The 18,595-nt window shown below is 41.1% G+C and overlaps 1 protein-coding gene across 1 annotated transcript in view; it reads left to right on the top strand.

Annotated features, from left to right (window-relative positions):
* The first annotated feature begins 113 nt into the window (after positions 1 to 113).
* LOC115799203 (sodium channel protein type 4 subunit alpha-like) overlaps positions 114 to 18,595 on the top strand; it is a 330,533-nt gene continuing 312,051 nt past the window's right edge. The window contains exons 1-3 of the mRNA XM_030756224.1: positions 114 to 1,106; positions 15,806 to 15,970; positions 16,097 to 16,240. Coding sequence (XP_030612084.1) covers positions 114 to 1,106; positions 15,806 to 15,970; positions 16,097 to 16,240 — 1,302 coding nt within the window. The remainder of the gene's footprint in view (positions 1,107 to 15,805; positions 15,971 to 16,096; positions 16,241 to 18,595) is intronic.

The raw sequence follows: 18,595 nt of genomic DNA, 5'->3' as shown, positions 1-18,595 counted from the left end.
GACTGGTGTTATATCAGGATCGGCTGGTCATTCCTGCTGCACAGAGAGCTGAAGTGTTGGCAGATTTGCATAAAGGACACCAGGGACTAACACGGTGCCGGGCACGTGCCAGGATGGCAGTGTGGTGGCCGAGCATCAGTGCCGAAATTAAACAGACAGTGTCATCGTGCAAATTCTGTGTTGAAAACAAACCTACCCAGAGGCGTGAACCTCTCCTGACCACGCCCCTGCCCGAGGGCCCCTGGCAGCGCATGGCTACAGATCTGTGTGAGTTTGAGGGACAGAATTATCTCATCGTGACAGACTATTATTCCAGAGACATTGAAATAGCACGCCTGCCTTCTATATCCAGCCGTGATGGCATCTGTCGACTTAAGGGCATATTTGTGAGGTGGGGAATACCACTGGAACTGGTCAGTGACAATGCAACTCAGTTTTCATCTGCTGAGTTCCAGGCCTTCTGTCGTGAGTATGGATTTGTGCACACGACCTCTAGCCCCCATTATCCCCAGGCGAACGGGGCTGCCGAACGAGCAGTTCAGACTGCTAAAAACATCCTGAAGCAGCCTGACCCACATCTCGCCCTGTTGTGCTACAGAGCAACCCCAAGTGCTGCCACAGGTGTGAGCCCTGCGTTGCTTATGACTGGAAGAAAGATTAGAACTACACTTCCAATGCTGGAGGACAAATTGCAAGTTACTCTGGTGGACAGGCAACAGGTTCAGCAGAAGGACGACCAGACAAAGACAGCTTATCGTTTTTTTCATGACCGCCGTCACTCTGCACAACCCCTTCCCACACTACAACCTGGACAGGATGTCAGAATAAAACTGGACGGGGAAAAAGGTTGGAAAACCCCAGCTAGAGTCATCACCAAATGCCACGAGCCACGATCCTATTTGGTGGAGACAGAGAATGGAGCTGTGCTGCGACAGAATCGGAGACATCTGCAAGCCGTCCCACAGTCCACTGATCAATCGGATCAGCTGCATTCACCCAGTTCCCCAGTGGAACTGACCAGAAGCCCTGCTCAGAGACAGTCGAGCCCGGTGGTGGAGGGTTCCACTCCATGTAAGGGCTCACAAGTTACATCCCGGGGTAGAGTAGTGAGAATTCCTCTCAGGTACAGAGACACTTAGTTACTCAAAGTCCTGTATTTCATGTGTTCCGGTTCACTGACATATTTAGAGGTGAGACCTTGAGTTCAGACATTTGTTAAATTTACTGTTCTGCTAAATTCAGGGGTTAACAAGGCAAATCCTGTTGCATGCCATACAGTTCTATTATTATTATTTCTATAGAAGAGTGATTTGTTTAAAAAAAAAAAAAAGAGGGAAAAATAAAAAAGGGTTAAAGTGAAGTTGTACTGGTACACTATAAAGTTTCAATTCAATTCAATTCAATTTTATTTATATAGCGCCAAATCACAACAAACTGTCGCCTCAAGGCGCTTTGTATTGTGGGTAAAGACCCTACAATAATACAGAGAAAACCCAACAGTCAAAACGACCCCCTATGAGCAAGCACTTGGCGACAGTGGAAAGGAAAAACTCCCTTTTAACAGGAAGAAACCTCCAGCAGAACCAGGCTCAGGGAGGGGCAGTCATCTGCCGCGACCGGTTGGGCTGAGGGGAGAGAAAGACATGCTGTGGAAGAGAGCCAGAGATTAATATCAATTAATGATTAAATGTAGAGTGGAGTATAAACAAAGTAAATAAGGTGAATGAGAAGAAACAGTGCATTATGTGAACCCCCCAACAGCATAGGCCTATAGCAGCATAACTAAGGGATGGTTCAGGGTCACCTGATCCAGCCCTAACTATAAGCTTTATCATAAAGGAAAGTTTTAAGCCTAATCTTAAAAATAGAGAGGGTGTCTGTCTCCCGAATCCAAGCTGGAAGCTGGTTCCACAGAAGAGGTGCCTGAAAGCTGAAGGCTCTGCCTCCCATTCTACTCTTAAGTATCCTAGGAACCACAAGTAAGCCAGCAGTCTGAGAGCGAAGTGCTCTGTTGGGGTGATATGGTACTATGAGGTCTTTGAGATAAGATGGTGCCTGATTATTCAAGACCTTGTAGGTGAGGAGAAGAATTTTAAATTCTATTCTAGATTTAACAGGGAGCCAATGAAGAGAAGCCAATATGGGAGAAATCTGCTCTCTCTTTATAGTCAGTACTCTAGCTGCAGCATTTTGGATCAGATGAAGGCTTTTCAGGGAGCTTTTAGGACAGCCTGATAATAATGAATTACAATAATCCAGCCTAGAAGTAATAAATGCATGAATGAGCTTTTCAGAATCACTCTGAGAAAGGATGTTTCTAATTTTAGAAATATTGCGCAAATGCAAAAAAGCGGTCCTGCATATTTGTTTAATATGTGCATTGAAAGACATATCCTGGTCAAAAATGACTCCAAGATTTCTCACAGTGTTACTGGAGGCCAAAGTAATGCCATCCAGAGTAAGTATCTGGTTAGACACCATGTTTCTAAGATTTGTGGGGCCGAGTACAAGAACTTCAGTTTGATCTGAATTTAGAAGCAGGAAATTAGAGGTCATCCAGGCCTTAATATCTTTAAGACATTCCTGCAGTTTAACTAATTGATGTGTGTCATCTGGCTTCATTGATAGGTAAAGCTGAGTATCATCTCCATAACAATGAAAATTGATGCAGTGCTTTCTAATAATACTGCCTAAGGGAAGCATGTATAATGTAAATAGAATTGGTCCTAGCACAGAACCCTGTGGAACTCCATAATTAACCTTAGTGTGTGAAGAAGACTCCCCGTTTACATGAACAAATTGGAGTCTATGAGATAAATATGATTCAAACCACTGCAGTGCAGTACCTTTAATACCTATAGCAAGCTCTAATCTCTGTAATAAAATGTTATGGTCAACAGTATCAAAAGCTGCACTGAGGTCCAACAGGACAAGAACAGAGATGAGTCCACTGTCAGAGGCTGTAAGAAGATCATTTGTAACCTTCACTAATGCTGTTTCTGTACTGTGATGAATTCTGAAACCTGACTGAAACTCTTCAAATAAACCGTTCCTCTGCAGATGATCAGTTAGCTGTTTTACAACTACTCTTTCAAGAGTCTTTGAGAGAAAAGGAAGGTTGGAGATTGGCCTATAATTAGCTAAGACAGCTGGGTCAAGTGATGGCTTTTTAAGTAGAGGTTTAATTACAGCCACCTTGTAGGTCTGTGGTACACAGCCAACTAATAAAGACTGATTGATCATTTTTAAGATTGAAGCATCAATAATTGGAAAGACTTCTTTGAACAGTCTAGTAGGAATGGGATCTAACAAACATGTTGCTGGTTTGGAGGAAGTAACTATTGAAGTTAACTCTGAAAGATCAACTGGAGCAAAAGAGTCTAAACAAATACCAGCAGTGCTAAATGCAGCCGAACATGAAGAATAATCTTTGAGATGGTTATGAATAATTTTTTCTCTAATCTCTAAAATTTTATTTGTAAAGAAATCCATGAAGTCACTACTAGTTAACGTGAAAGGAATACTCGGCTCTACAGAGCTCTGACTCTTTGTCAGCCTGGCTACAGTGCTGAAAACAAACCTGGGGTTGTTCTTATTTTCTTCAATTAATGATGAATAGTAAGATGTCCTAGCTTTACGGAGGGCTTTATTATAGAGCAACAAACTCTTTTTCCAGGCTAAATGAGCATCTTCTAATTTAGTGAGACACCATTCCCTCTCCAGCTTTCGGGTTATCTGCTTTAAGCTGTGCGTTTGTGAATTATACCACGGAGTCAGGCACTTCTGATTTGAAGCTTTCCTTTTCAGAGGAGCCACAGTATCCAAAGTTATACGCAGTGAGGATGTAAAACTATTGACGAGATAATCGACCTCACTGGGAGCAGAGTTTAGGTAGCTGCTCTGCACTGTGTTGGCACTGAAGAGCATAACAATGAAGGAATTAGATCCTTAAACTTAGTTACAGCACTTTCAGAAAGAAAGTGCTGTAACTAAGACTTATTATAGATGTTGGAGCTGTGAGCTGTTCTCTAAAAGGACAAAAGACTTTCAATTGATTTATACTAGTGGTAGGAACAGTAACTATTGAGGGCAGAATAATCCCTACATTACTGCGGACTGAGGGCAGTCTATCCCGATGTCCTAGTGTTCAGAAATGTTATTTTCTAACTGGTTAGTATGTGTGTACAGCATCCATGTAATGTTAAGCATGTGTGTCTTATTGCTGGAAAGGGGAGATGTAGTGAGATGTCACAACAGGCTTCCGTAGTGCGGGAGTTGTTGGTGAGCATGCGCTGTACATCCAGAGGTGTTACTGGAAGAATAAAGAGTGAGTTCGACAAGCTGCACCACTATAGTCCACGTCATCTCTTTAATAACAATAGCTGTATATGACACTCAGGTTGGCCTTTGGCATTAGATATATGCACTACAAAAGTCTGAGAGCAAACATTTCTGTTAATAAAGTGACAAGGTCTGCATAAGGAGGCAGGTTGGGTGGGGTTTGTGTCCTGAGTGGGGGCTTTATTAGCTCAGCTGTTTTGCAGAAAAAGTCAAGGTCTTGGTGTCAGCATCTGTTCCACAAAAACATTATGGTTGGCCATAACTCAAGACTGATGTGACTGAGGATGTTCAAATTCACACCATAGATGCAACTACTAAAACTGTTGGACAAGTTTGCATCTGAGTAACCTCAACTTCAAGCTAAAGGTCAGAGATCAAATTTTCTGAAAAATGAAGTGTTGACACATGTTCAGTGGTGCTCTTGTTTACCTCAGTCAGTATTTTATAGCTGGATTGGTGGTGGGTTGCTAGTGGCTTGCAGAGGCAGCAACTGTAGATGGGATAAAGCAGCTTAACCCTATAACAGTGGGCGATCGCTGCTGACCTGTGAAGTGCCCTTACCTGCCATGAACAGCTGGTTAACACCGTTAACACCCAGGATCAGCACTAATAAGTCAGAGATCATGAATGTACACGTTGTGGCCCAAAAAAGGGGAGTGACAATCAGACTGAGGCAGCTGCAGGGAGATTCACCTGCCTAGGTAGTGCGACAAGGTCCCACACCTCCAAAGACAGAGGTGTGGGAGCAGATGCCAAGTGTTGCACTGGGAAGGCAGCACCAGACTTTTGGAGCATGAATCTGGTCCTTGCCATTCACCTTCTTGAAGATCAAGTAACACCTTCTTACCGCCATTGTGTTACCTACTGCCTTTTATGGCAGCAAAATCTGGAAGACGTGAGGTAGTATCAACAAGAAACTTGATGTCTTTTAGGAGAGGTGCCTACACTGAAATCTCAAGATGCAGTATTACTACTATTCCATCACCAATGAAGAAGTTCTCTGCAGAAGTGGCTCACAGAAGTCTCCAACTGGCCTACCTCATCCCTTAAATGGAGAACCCTCAGATCTCGAAGACAGCAACAACTTGGATATCTCCAAGTGCCCTTGAGCGCTTGGAGAAAAATAAAAGCTGTGATGAAGACCTGAACATTACCTGATGAAGCTACATAGTTTGATGAAGACGGTCATTCTCTGCAATGCAGGACGTGAGGAGCTAAGTCTAACAGCTGAATTTGACATTTTTTCTATAAATCTAGGAATGTGGTGCTAATATCATAATCATGAGGTCTTTTAACCATGATTATCGTGTAGTAAAAACTGATATCCTGACAACTCCAGTGTGACCACACTTGACTGCAGAATTAAGTACTTTTTTTGGTACAGTCATCCCTTGCTACATCACGGTTCACTTATTGCGGCTTCACTGTATCGCATTTTTTTTTTTTTAAATTACTATTTTTCACTGTGTTTTCACTATATTGTTGGATTTTGCAGTATATAGGTATTTCTGTAACACCCCATAACTCTGTTCATCACTCAGACGAAGAGATAAGTTACACCTACGCCTTTAGCGGAAATGGAAGTCACGGCTGAGGGCGAAGATGCTGTACCACCTTCAGCTATGTTATTCATCATCTTCATCATTCAAGTTGTAGTAAGAGAGTGGGAAAGGTTTATAGGAGTGTGGGAAAGGTTTATAAAGCCTTAAAATATACATATATAATAAAATAAATATATAATAAATATAGTGCTGCTACTTCGTGGATTTTCAGGGAGGTATCACTGTATTTTAAGTTTTTTCAGAATGTAAAATTCAAAGAGGGGAGGTGTGTCAGCTTCCAGACAAAATGTTGATGTTCATTGGGCAGTAGCTTTATATAGGTAAGAAGGAGATGAAACTTCACTTCCAGGTGAATTCCAGTGGAGTTTGCTTGGCTGCTCTCAGTTGGAATTTGCATGCAATGTTTATGAACTGACAAAGCTGAAAATAAGCAGTACCGACGGGATGGTGAGCCTGGATCCAGATGCACACTTCCAGTCTATACTCAGCCTTCACCCTCTGCTCTAAATAATCTGTCCATAAATGCTGCCTAATCTCCATCCGCAGTTTGTTCACAGCTCAGCAGTTTGTGTAGTTTTGTCATTAATGAGCCTCTGTATTCTCAACAGCATCGGGGGTGCACCCCCTGAAACGAACAATAACACCTTATTCTGCATATTTACTTCATATTTCTGTTAAGACCACAGACTTTTTTTTTGGTTTGGTGTTTTAGTTTGACCCTATTTCACAAACAGGCTTCAGACAGGATGTGGAGACAAAGACACAGAGAGAGTTTGTAGCTTGCCAGAGGTTGGAAGAAACGCTCGAAGGGGAAAAGAGCAAGCCAAGCGTGTGGCTATTCTGCTCACTCACACTCACACACACACACACACACACACACACACACACACACACACACACACACACACACACACAGCAGGGTGTGCACAGAGGCACATACTGTATCTGATGAATAGCTGAAATGGTATGGAAATAAAGGAGGCCAGAATATGCATGCACCTACACCAAGTGAACACACACACACACGCGCGCACACACACACACACACACGTATGCACACAAGGTTGATGAATGTCTGAAAAATGGAAATAAGGAGGAGAAACTCACTAAAGGAGCATTCTGTTGTTTTTCAGGCTGCTTTGCACATTAGTGTGGGTCTGTAACAAACTGAAATCATGTTGTATAACTGCACAGGTGTTTGTTTTCAGGTGTGTATAAATGTGTCCCCACTGCTTTTTAAAACTTTATTGTGCAGAGTGGTTTTCTGGTTGGTTTTCTGTGCTGGAGCTTTGAAGCTGGAGAAAATGTTCAAATGTTTAAAGAAATTCCTGCCTGTGATGGTTGAAAACTCAAAGATAGGTGCATGTGTTTTATTTCATTTTATTTATTCATTGTCTTTGGTTTCCTCTCGCAAACTACTTCAGTCATGCTGTTTGGATGAGTGCTTCTCGGGAACGCTGCAGTCTGCAGGGCCACGTTTAAAGAGCTCACATTCACAGTGTATCCTTCTAGCCGTCCTCTTTGAAAAACTGACACTTTACGTGTATGTGATGTGTTTTGGGGACATCTATAAATTGTAGCTTAAACAAAATAACCTGGCTTATTTCCTCATGAGCAGACACTGCACTAAAAATAAGTCAAAGACTTGCTTGTAAGACGAGACTAGTCATGAAGTCAAAAGATCTTTAGAAAGCATTATACATTAATTTATACTAAAAGGAAGCCCAGCTTTTCTGGAGTAATACTCTATGATACTATGAGGTTTTTAACATATGATGGGTCCTGATCATTCAGGAATTTGTATCCAAGAAGTTTAAATTTTAATTGTGGTGTTTTGGATGAGCATTACTCTAAGAAAGGATTCTCATTTTAGGCACTGGAAGTTTCTTATTACTTTTATTTATTTACTGTTTATATTTGAACTATTTTAAAGCACCACAGAACGTCACTTCATCACCATTTTAACTTCAGCTTCAGTGATTTACTCTGAGGATGCACCATCATGTCGAGCCCCAGCTCTCCACCGCAAACCCTGAGGTAATGACAGAACTGATCAGGCTGCCGCTGACTTTAGATTTTTTTCTCTGAAACATTATTTTTGAAATAAAAAGCAGAAGCAGTGGGTTTGAGAACACTTTAAGGACATTAAAGTGATCTAACAATAAGCATTGCATTTAGTGAATTTACCAGCAGTAAATATAGTTAGTGGTGTCTGTGATGGTTTCAAAGAGGGACCTGTTAGTGTGAGGCGACTTACAGCAGGGTATGGCCCCCCCAAGCCCCTTAACACTCCTGTCTGATCAGTAAACATGTATGAAATGAACTGGAGGTGTTTTGTAGCTGCAGGTTTATTTAAACTTTGTTTCCACCCTAATGTAAAAGCTGCAGAGCCTGTTTGCATGTTTGTGCTTGAATGTGACTTTCCTCATGCATATTTGCATGTGTGTGTGTCCTTCCTGAGGGCAACGCTTGTTTGGTTGGTGGGTTGTCTGTGTTGGTGTGGTGACCCAGAAATTAATCCAGTCTCGCCCGTCTTCCTGTTTCACAACTGGTGTCTGTAGTTGTGTCATAACGGAATTGAAGCCTCAGATTGTTCTTGAGTAAGACAGCTAAATGCTAATGTGAAGACCTTATTGTACCTTTACTGGTAAAACAGCTTGTCACTGTGGTTTATACATCACAGAGGTTTAAATATCTCATACAAAACTGACTTTTAAAAAGGTACAAATTTGGGTTATTTTATTTTATATATGCATATAATAATAATATACATATTATCCTTCATTCACTTGCTGGCTTGTGTGTATCTAGACTTACTGACCTCTCAAACCTCCATTAAGTTTAAATCACTGATTACACCAGTGTGCAAATCTTTGACCTGTTGGAGGAAACCCACCAAGAAAGACCAGTTGACCAGAGTAGGAAACATCATGATTAGCATGAGGAAAAGTGATACTGCACTGTTCTGCATTGTAAGTAAAGTTGCACTGTTATCCACGTCTTAAGTGGATAACCCATTTCTAGGACTGAATGCTCCTACCCTTTCCAAAGCAAACAAAATGAAAAAGAGGATTTAGAAAGTTTAGTGGGTTTAGATGTTTCCATGATGATATTCCATGTTCTGACTGATAATTTATACAAAACTAAAACATACGGCACTGCTGTATGATAGAAAACTAACAGCGACATTTGGAGGGTTGATAAATGTTAGGTGCAGACCTACAGTTGGGCAAATATAAACACATTAGCACAAATAAATTTCATGTTGAGGGTCCCTGATGGGCATAGATAAACGCCATCATGTAAACCCCTAAAAACGGACCAAACTTCAGCCAAAAAAATGTCGAGGTTAGTCCTTAACACATTGCTGCATGGGTTCTCACTGTGAAAAAGTCCTGATCTTAAGCTTAATGTCCACACTGAAATCTGAGTTTCCCAAGAGTGATTCTATTCTGAAGCATGCACTGACGCACATCATCACTTAACAAGGGGATTGCAGCATACAGTAGCATCACCATTAAGCATTGTGAGGCCATAACACAGAATTAGTGGTAAACAACAATGCAAAGAAACATGAGTAAGTAACATAATTAAAAACATGAAACACAGTTGAAGCTCTGCAGAGCAACTGATATGCAACCATATGTTCAGTCATTTGAAATTCGTAGCAGTTTATTGTGGTTTAGCCTGAAGCTGCTGGAAGCAGTTTGGAGGCTGGTTAGTGTCTGAAAGAAGGGTGACATTAAACATATTAGTCTGTCTGACTCTGAAGAAATATTTTCCTGTGATGCCAATTAGAGCATTCTTTAAGAGAAATGCCTGGAAAAATGGCCAGAAGTCTTGAAAGATCAGAAGAGCAGCTTGTAGGACTTTTACTGTGTTGGCTCATCTGCAGTGCACCCTGCCTCTTTTTTCAGAATGTGAAAGGACATGGAAGAAGGTAGTAAAGGGAAACAGAAAAGGACAGGAGGGAAAAAGAAGGTAAAGAAAAGGCTTGAAGGAGGTCCAAGACAATGAGGAAGCCAAAGAAGGATGTAGCTTCAGAAAAGAGGCATAAAAAGGTGTTAAAATATCTGAGAAGAAAAAATGGGAACCAAAGAGGAAAGAACATACTAATATAGTCATATCCAGTATTTGGTCTTTGCTTCTTAGTACATTTTAGTCATGTTGTCTAAAAGTCATATTTGACCAGTCACTGCATTTAATGGTTCCCCCGCCTAGTAATTTCAGAGCTGAATGTTCCTCTGATTATAAATAAAGTACAATAAATGTCTGAGTTCATCAAAACGTTGCTGGAAACAATTGTGTGGTCTTAAAAGGTCCTCAGAAAGCTGTGTGACTCAGGCTGTGGAACATTTTCGGACCCTCTTGATGTAATTTACCGTTATGAATCATTCATAAAACACATGCTTCTGACAGCTTTCATTCACAACAGGGTTAAAATTAGGAGCTGACAGTCAGGTGTCTGAGATAAGATTACAGGCTGAATGCAGTGAGATTAGACATGAATTGTATTTTTGAGGCACATTCAGAGCGTAGACATTTGGCCTTGGCCTAATTTTCCTTGTTTAATACATGTTTTCTGTTGCAATAGTGGATGTTCATGTTAAAAACATGGCCAATTCTTTTAATAATGAGGTCAATGTATGTGGAAATAATCTCTGTGAACCAAGAACTCAGGCTTCAGACTTCTCTAACTGCTCAGCTTAGATCAGTTTTCCTACTGATGGATCTGTATGATGTCATAGAAAGAGGATGTCTCAGTCATCAGATACAGTCATCTCAGGCAAAGTAGCTTCAAACACCTCAGAAGAAAGATCAGTAGAAGGTTAGCTTAAAGAGAGAGGAGCTAAAATGGCTTTTTTCAGACAGAAGATTGAGGGAAGCAAGTTATCTTCTACGGATCATATAAAGCTGCTCCAGTACAGTCCAAGAATAAAAACATGGAGCTGGAAATAGGTAGACTACGTCCCTTTTTTTTTTTTTGGCTGATCTGGAAATATGTTGTGGCTGTACTATAGCAAGCCAAGTATGATATTACAAATGTCTCCTTCCCAAGCACTGTTTCCCCATTCATCCTGATGGCAAATTGAAATACTCACCAGTTAGGTGATCCCTCCATTAAATTCAACCTAGGACTTTCTCCTAGGTTGGCCTGTCCGGAAAACCTCCCAGAGAGTGTCATAAGGAGGTATCCTCACTAAACATCTGAACCACCATTAGCAGGTTCTTTTTGACATGAATGAGCTCCTCTAAAGCTGAGTTCTCATTCTTTTGGTCACTACATTGAGCTAATAAAGTGAGGGTGAGGGTTCAAATGGAAGACTGACCTTCACACTCAGCTCTCTCTTCCCCGCATTGGTCTGGTTCCTGCATTAATGCAGGACTCCATCTCCAGCTGAAGATGAAGCCCAAGATCTTGAGATACTTAAACTCCTTAGTCTGGGAATGATTCGCTCATTACTCATGGCCTTATCTGATGGTTTGTAGTTGGTGGACACAACCACAACCACATAAGGTAGTGGCTTCAGCTGCTCACCTCTCATTTATGAGATCTTTATTTCACCTCTTGATGCCACAAGTTGCTGAATTTTACTGTCTTTTAACCATATTTTTGCTAGTCTCACTAGCCTTGCTAGTCTGTGAGGATTGGTCTAAAGTTTGCAAAGTTTAAGTTTGTTCATGAAGTTACTGGGTGTCGATTCCTGTGGTCTGGTCTACAGTAAACTTCTGATTTTCCTCTTTTCCTGGTTAGGTTTAGAAAAAGCTGGTTTGGGTTTAAACTCATTGGTTGTTTCTTCTTTTAAACCTCTGCATTCTAGGGTCCCCATGGTGTGTATGCTACAGACACAAAATGTACTCCTCATGGAAATAATTACTTACAAATTCCTGATGACTGTCATGAAAAAAGTAACAATTTTTGTCCATGAACATGAGCAAACTTCCTGAAAGCACCACGAAAGCATTTTTCATGATGCTTTCAGGGTTTTTTATGAGACCAGGTTGAGATTTAATTGATTTTGTCATGTTGCAGCCTTGCCGATTTATCGCAGCTCGACGCTGGGAATTTTTTTCTCTCAGCTGGGAGGTTCTGACAGATCTCATGGTACAAATAATTGTGTACGTGACCAAGTGATGGAGTTGAATGGAAACCAGGACAGAGCAGCTCATCAGGACCTACTGTACTTGACATAGGGGTGTGTGTGTGTGTGTGTGTGTGTGTGTGTGTGTGTGTGTGTGTGTGTGTGTGTGTGTGTGTGTGTGTGTGTGAGAGAGAGAGAGAGAGAGAGAGAGAGAGAGAGAGACTGAGTGGATGACAGCTTTTGATAAGAATGGAAAACAGAGCTAGATTTTCCTTTGATGTGGACAGACACACACACAAACACACACACACACACACACACACACACACACACACACACACACACACACACACACACACACACACACACACACACACACACACACACACACACTTCAGAAATCAGATTTAGGAGCTGTGAAGAATAAATGCATGAAGGGTTGAAAAATGAGGCCTGTCTAATCATTCAATTAGGATCCAAGGCAGATGGCCTGGACACACACACACATACACACACACACACACACACACACACACACACACACACACACACACACACACACATACACATACACACACACACACACACACACACACACACACACACTCAGTGTTGCTCTCTTCGAGCTCTCAGTGTAACCCTATACTCGATTGGCCCATTTATGAGTTCAATGAGATGCTTTTGTCAGTCTACACTTCATTATTTGGACTTCCCATAATTATCAGACTGTATACATGGATATAGACACAAATGCAGTGATAAATGGCAGTCTTCCTATGTATTTGTGTGAGGTGGCCTTGTAGAAATCACTCTCTCTAAGCTGGCCATTAGTACCTGGGCAGGTATGCCGTGGATTTCCAGCTCCAGCAGACTTCACTCCATTGGCTTTAACTTACAGCTACACTATAAACAATATCAATTTTATCTGGGTTATTAAACATACTTTAAATAGATGTATATCTGAAAAAGCAATTACAAATGTCTCCTTCACTGAGTACATTTAAATGTAAGTTATTAAGATGGATGAAGGACTGGATTCTGTACCACCATTTACTCCTTTAGATACCTCCAGCATTCCTCACCTCACTATGAAGTACATTCCCACTGTGTTTCCTCATGGTTTCCTGTTGTGTACTCCTGTGAGAACATTTTACTGAAGTTTGGATTTTTGGACCTTGCCTTCTTTCCCCTTTGCCTCATTGACTTCCTTCACTCTAAACCTGATGTTATAGTTTAAGTTTTGAAATCTTTCCCTCCTATAGGGGAGCTTGGTTATGGCAAAAACCATAAAGAGAATTGGTGGAGGTGCTGGGGGAGAAAAGGGGTTATCTGGTAGAGAGGGTAGCCATGAGTGTGGGTGCAGATGGTAGCTACATGGAATAGTCCTGATCCGCAATGCGGAGTGCCTTGAGGCGACTGTTTGTTGTGATTTGGTGCTATATAAATAAAATTGAATTGAATTGAATTGAATTATCTTGTTTTCATTAATCACTAAAAGCCAGCATTGAATCAAGATTTAGACCTGATTCATTGTCCTGCTATGGGTCCTCTCCCACTGTGAGCCATTATAACTAGAGGTTGGCTCATGCAAATCCAATTCCTCTTTTTTCGACAGTATAATAATATTTAACTTTAATTATTTTATTTGGTACCTTAGAACATTATTGGAGGAATTAAATAATGTCCCTAAGAGCACTGCAGCCTCCAAATAAAGGCCTTCATAGTGTAAATTTGCAGTCTTCTGTGAGTGAGTTAATTGTTTAATGTGCTACTGTCCTTGCTTGCCATGAATGGTCCCATGAGGGATCAATATAGTATTTGATTGATTTATTGATTGTTGGAGAGGAGATTGGTCTCTGTATTTCTGTCTTCTTCATCAGGGATTTGTCACCATGCAGCTTGTAGAGCATTAATGAGTTCTGGTCCCTTTGTTGAGTGATCAGTTGGTGCTTTTGATAGAGCTGAGGTTGGTGCTCTCTGCAGACTAGTCCACTTCTTCCACAGCAAACTGGGATGATTTCTTTATGACGCTGGATTTGGAAACAAGCTGTCATCATGTAGCAACAGAAAATGAGTGTCAGGATTTTCTTACCTGGATCTAAGTAGAAGAAACAGACCAAAAGGGAACATTATGCTCCTGTTGACCCAGTGTTATATACAGTAGAGTCATAACTGGTTATTTGTAAAACACCTTGTGCAGCTGTTGACACCACTGAGGTGTTGAGCAGAGCGGGAGGATGCGTGCAGACAGGTGTGATTGAGCTTCATCAGGTAGAAGTCAATCATGGAGGGTTTTTCAGGCTGATTGCTGCCCTTTAACAGGGCCCAAGCAGCTGCTGATGAGCGAGGTGAAGCTGGGGGTTGTCCTGAGCAGCAGAGCACCATCTCAGAGGACGTAATCATCCTGCTGGCGAAGAAGCCGTTCAATCATGGCTCCATCCCAACACGCAGAGACACTCCAGGCACTCGAATCAAACGCTCCTCAGCTCATGACTCGAGGATTCAAAATATACTCAACAAGTGTTTTTTGTCATCAGTTTAGACGCAAAGAGGGGGCTGCTTTTGCTTTACTTGTAGCTCCATTATCATAAAAATATAGAAATTACAGTGTTCCTTAATTTTAACGTGCTTGGTGAGTGAACACTGTCATAATGTGACCGATTACTTGAAATGAAACTGAAATAAAAATAAAATTATGTACATGGCATGAGTTAAATAAAAGAGTATTAACAGTAGAAATGAGCTCAATGTGATTTAAAAGTTTTCATTATGCTCTTCATTAACTTATATTAATGTCATTTACTGAACTAATTAATGTATACAGATTGAAAAACACACTAAAGTAGATTTGAACATGCTCAGTGACCTCTTCACAGACAGTGACTCCAAATCTAAAAACAAAACAAATCCAGTCATTGTTACATAAGCAGTTTGTGTCATACAGCTGTTTTTTTAATCATTTTCATACAACATGGAAATGATACATTCAGCAGACGCAGTTAGTGAAGACAGAGGGCAGATTTGTCCTGCTGGAGACCAAAAATGGAGCATAAAAAAAAAGTAAATATTAGATTTAGATTCATGGGGTCAACACAAAAACATCTGCAAATGTTCATCATATCGTTCTGTGTTTGTTTCTTGGATGGATGAGAGGTTCTCATATCTCTCACTTCTTCATCTCATCCTCCTCCTCTTTCTTCATCATATTCTAATCCCCCATCTCCACCCTCTCCTTCCTCCTCCTCTTCTATTTGACTTCTTTTGCTTCTCTTCCTTATTACAGTGGTTTTTTTTTTTTTTTCTTCCTGCCATGCTGCTAATCATTTTTAAAGCCTCGCATTTCAGGTATTAAAAATAAAAAATAGGAGTTTTATCTGGACACTGTGTCAGCTCAGGGTTCAAGGTCAGGGTTCAAATGTGTCAGAAATGTGTGTGTCATCACGTAATGTTCTCCTGGTATTTTTCACATTTGGAAACAAACTGGCTCTAATTTAGTTTCATTAATATTCATCAAATTTAATTTAAACCTAACTAACCTGTGAGCTGGATCAGTCTCTGCTCTGATTGGCTGAAACATTACAAACATTTTTCCTGTGAATTAGTGAACAAAGCATGAAGGAAGCATCAGCAGTATCAAGATGATACCTCCAGCAGCTCTGTTGGGTTTTTGGTAGTAGTGTTGTTGCAGTGTATTCTGTGTAATTTAGGATTTGATTCTGCAGGTTGTGTGAGAGAAAAGATTTGATTACTATGGTCAAACTGGAAGTTTCAGACTGGAAGTCATTTTTCATAGCTAACCCCAGTCCCCTGTGTGTGCAGCTGGTATACTGGGCCAGTCAGCAGCAGGATCAGGATGAGAAGATGGCTGGCTGTGTGTTTCCAATGGGACCAGAGAGCTTTCAGCGCTTCACGCCGGACTCCCTGGCGGCCATCGAGCAGCGCATTGCCCAGGAGGAGGCCCGACGCAACAAGCAGTACCAGGAGGTACGTATGCACACGTGCAGCTCACAGCTACAACTGGGGTGAGATGGTGGAGGTAAACCTGAAAATAAAGAAGTGAGACTGCATCAGCAGGCAGATTTCAGGTGTGTGCCTTTGTGTGTGCATCAGGACCTGGGCGATGTGGAGCTCCCCCAGCCCCGGCCTGATCTGGAGGCAGGAAAACAGCTGCCGCGCATCTTCGCTGACATCCCATCTCATCTGGTGGGCGTTCCCCTGGAAGACATCGACCCATACTACTTCAAAGACAAGAGGGTAGGTCACCCAGAGAAAAAGTGTGTGTGTGTGCGTGTGTGTGTGTGTGTGTGTGTGTGTGTGTGCGTGTGTGTGCGTGTGTGTAGGTTTCTGGAAATACATTCTCTCTGCTGCTGGAGAGAATCCCTGGATGATAGATTGATTCTTTCAAAGTCTAATTCACTGAGGACTGGAGGAGAGTTAACCTAGTGTGTGTGTGTGTGTGTGTGTGTGTGTGTGTGTGTGTGTGTGTGTGTGTGTGTGTGTGTGTGTGTGTGTGTGTGTGTGTGTGTGTGTGTGTGTGTGTGAGAGTACTGGATTGCTTACACTGTGAGGACATAAATCTGTTGGTAATGTTATGGGGACCTAACTAACTTCTGGACACAAGAACAATGAAAAATCAGCTTCATACAGCCAAAAATATTTTGTAAAAGTCGGCAGCAGGTGTGCGTGTGCATCACCTGTTCGTTGTGTGCCTGCTGTTGTTGGAGAATTTTTAGTTGTTTTAGTATTATTCAGTCATTTTAATAATATTGTGGCTCACTGTGAACAGAAGTTTGTACTTCAGTTTTGGGGCGTGAAATTCTGGTATTTTATGTCTGTTCTGACTCAGAGTAAAAACAGGATACAGACCACACTGTGACTCGGAAAAACTGGTTTCCTGCTTGAATTTGTCCACATTTGGTGAGAGGACCAGTCTCAGACAGACTGGAGAACCTTTGGAAGTAACTGCCATCTAAATTATTAATGCAGACAGATTCACAACATGCAATTAGTCTGACAACAACAACATGGTGGCAGCTAAAAGATAAGCACATTACCAGTGTACTACTTTGCATAGATGTATTGTAAATCATGCCTAGAAACAACAACAATGTTATTTTGGCTGATGATCAATTGATGAGGAGAAGCTGTTTTTTATGCCCGCAGTCGCCTGCTAAAACCTGTGCCGTCTCCCATTGATGACATGTTACTGTGCATACAATCAAACAAAAGAGCACAGACAGTGTGCAGATCAGCGATGTATCGGACCTTTCTCAAAAAAAAGTCAAAGTGAAAGTGATTCTTGTCAGTTGATTTAATCAATGATGAACTGGAAAATCAAAAAGTACTTTCTACCATTGAAAGCTGCCTTTATCAGCACCTTACCTTTTAATTTCACCATGTGACACTTCAGAGGTTGATGAGACTGGTGGAAATACCACTTTTTTTGGCAAAGCAATCAAATTTTCATAACTGGTAGCTAAACTGATCGTACTACACATGCAGGAGTCGTGAAATGGGAAATCTTAAATGCACAAATTGTGTGGTCAAAATTCTTGCCAGCACAGTGAAACCCCTTCCAAATTTGTGGGTACCACCAGTTCTGAGTTTGGAGGAACTTTCTCAACCAGCAAGTTTGTTGTCTGTGAATTTCATCTGTACTGCAGGCTTGATACTGCAGATGCATCATAATGTGATGCATCATAATGTGCAGCACAAAACCTTGAAGTCCCTGGCTTAAACACAACCTTAATAGCAGGCAGATTTCGCTTGGTCGCACCCAAATCAATGCCGCTCCGGTGACCTCGCTGGACTTGGGAACTCAAACACTCCAATATTGTCCTTTAGCTTTGACTTGTCGCGGTTCCAGCAGCACAGAGTGTGCCCCATCTTTCCTTGGTCGCTCAGACATTTTCGAATGAGCAAAATTGAATACATATCGCAAAAACACAAGAAACTTGATGTTGATATATTCTGAGATCCACGGTCAAATACACTAACAAGATGGAGAATCATGGCCTGGCTATCCAAGAGATACATGGTAATACATCATCAACATGGGGGCGGGGTTTTCAGACAAACAAAATTGTTTGTTAAAAATTTAAAATGATACAACGAAGGTTGAAATGAATGTAAATCATCTATATTGAAATAATACATAATCTAAAAAAGTGGTGTATTTATTCTTTAAAACACTGAAGATTTGAATGCACATATCCAACACTGGCTGATGTCTGAGTTAGTCCATCTTTCATTCCGCCTTTGGGATTAACTTCCTTCTGGAGTCTTCAAAAGAGGAACTGCAGTTTTTCATCTTGCAAAAAAAGACATATTATGCAGCCTGCCAGGAATAATGTATAAATTATATAAGTTAAACTATAAATTCACTGCTAAAGAAAATATTATGTGTCAGATGTCTTAAAAATAGTTGCTGGATGCATAATTTCAGAGTACTAAATTCTACTACTACTACTACTTTATTTATAAAGCACTTTAAAACAACAGCAATTGCAACAAAGTGCTGTACAGATAGAATTCATTTACTGTAGGTTAATTACTTCATTGCATACAGAAAAATTATACACCAAAAGACTTAAAACAATTGTTCCCATG

The sequence above is a fragment of the Archocentrus centrarchus genome, chromosome 20 (assembly GCF_007364275.1).
Source record: "Archocentrus centrarchus isolate MPI-CPG fArcCen1 chromosome 20, fArcCen1, whole genome shotgun sequence".
Lineage (NCBI taxonomy): Eukaryota > Metazoa > Chordata > Actinopteri > Cichliformes > Cichlidae > Archocentrus > Archocentrus centrarchus.
This window is presented reverse-complemented; position numbering and strand designations above follow the sequence as displayed.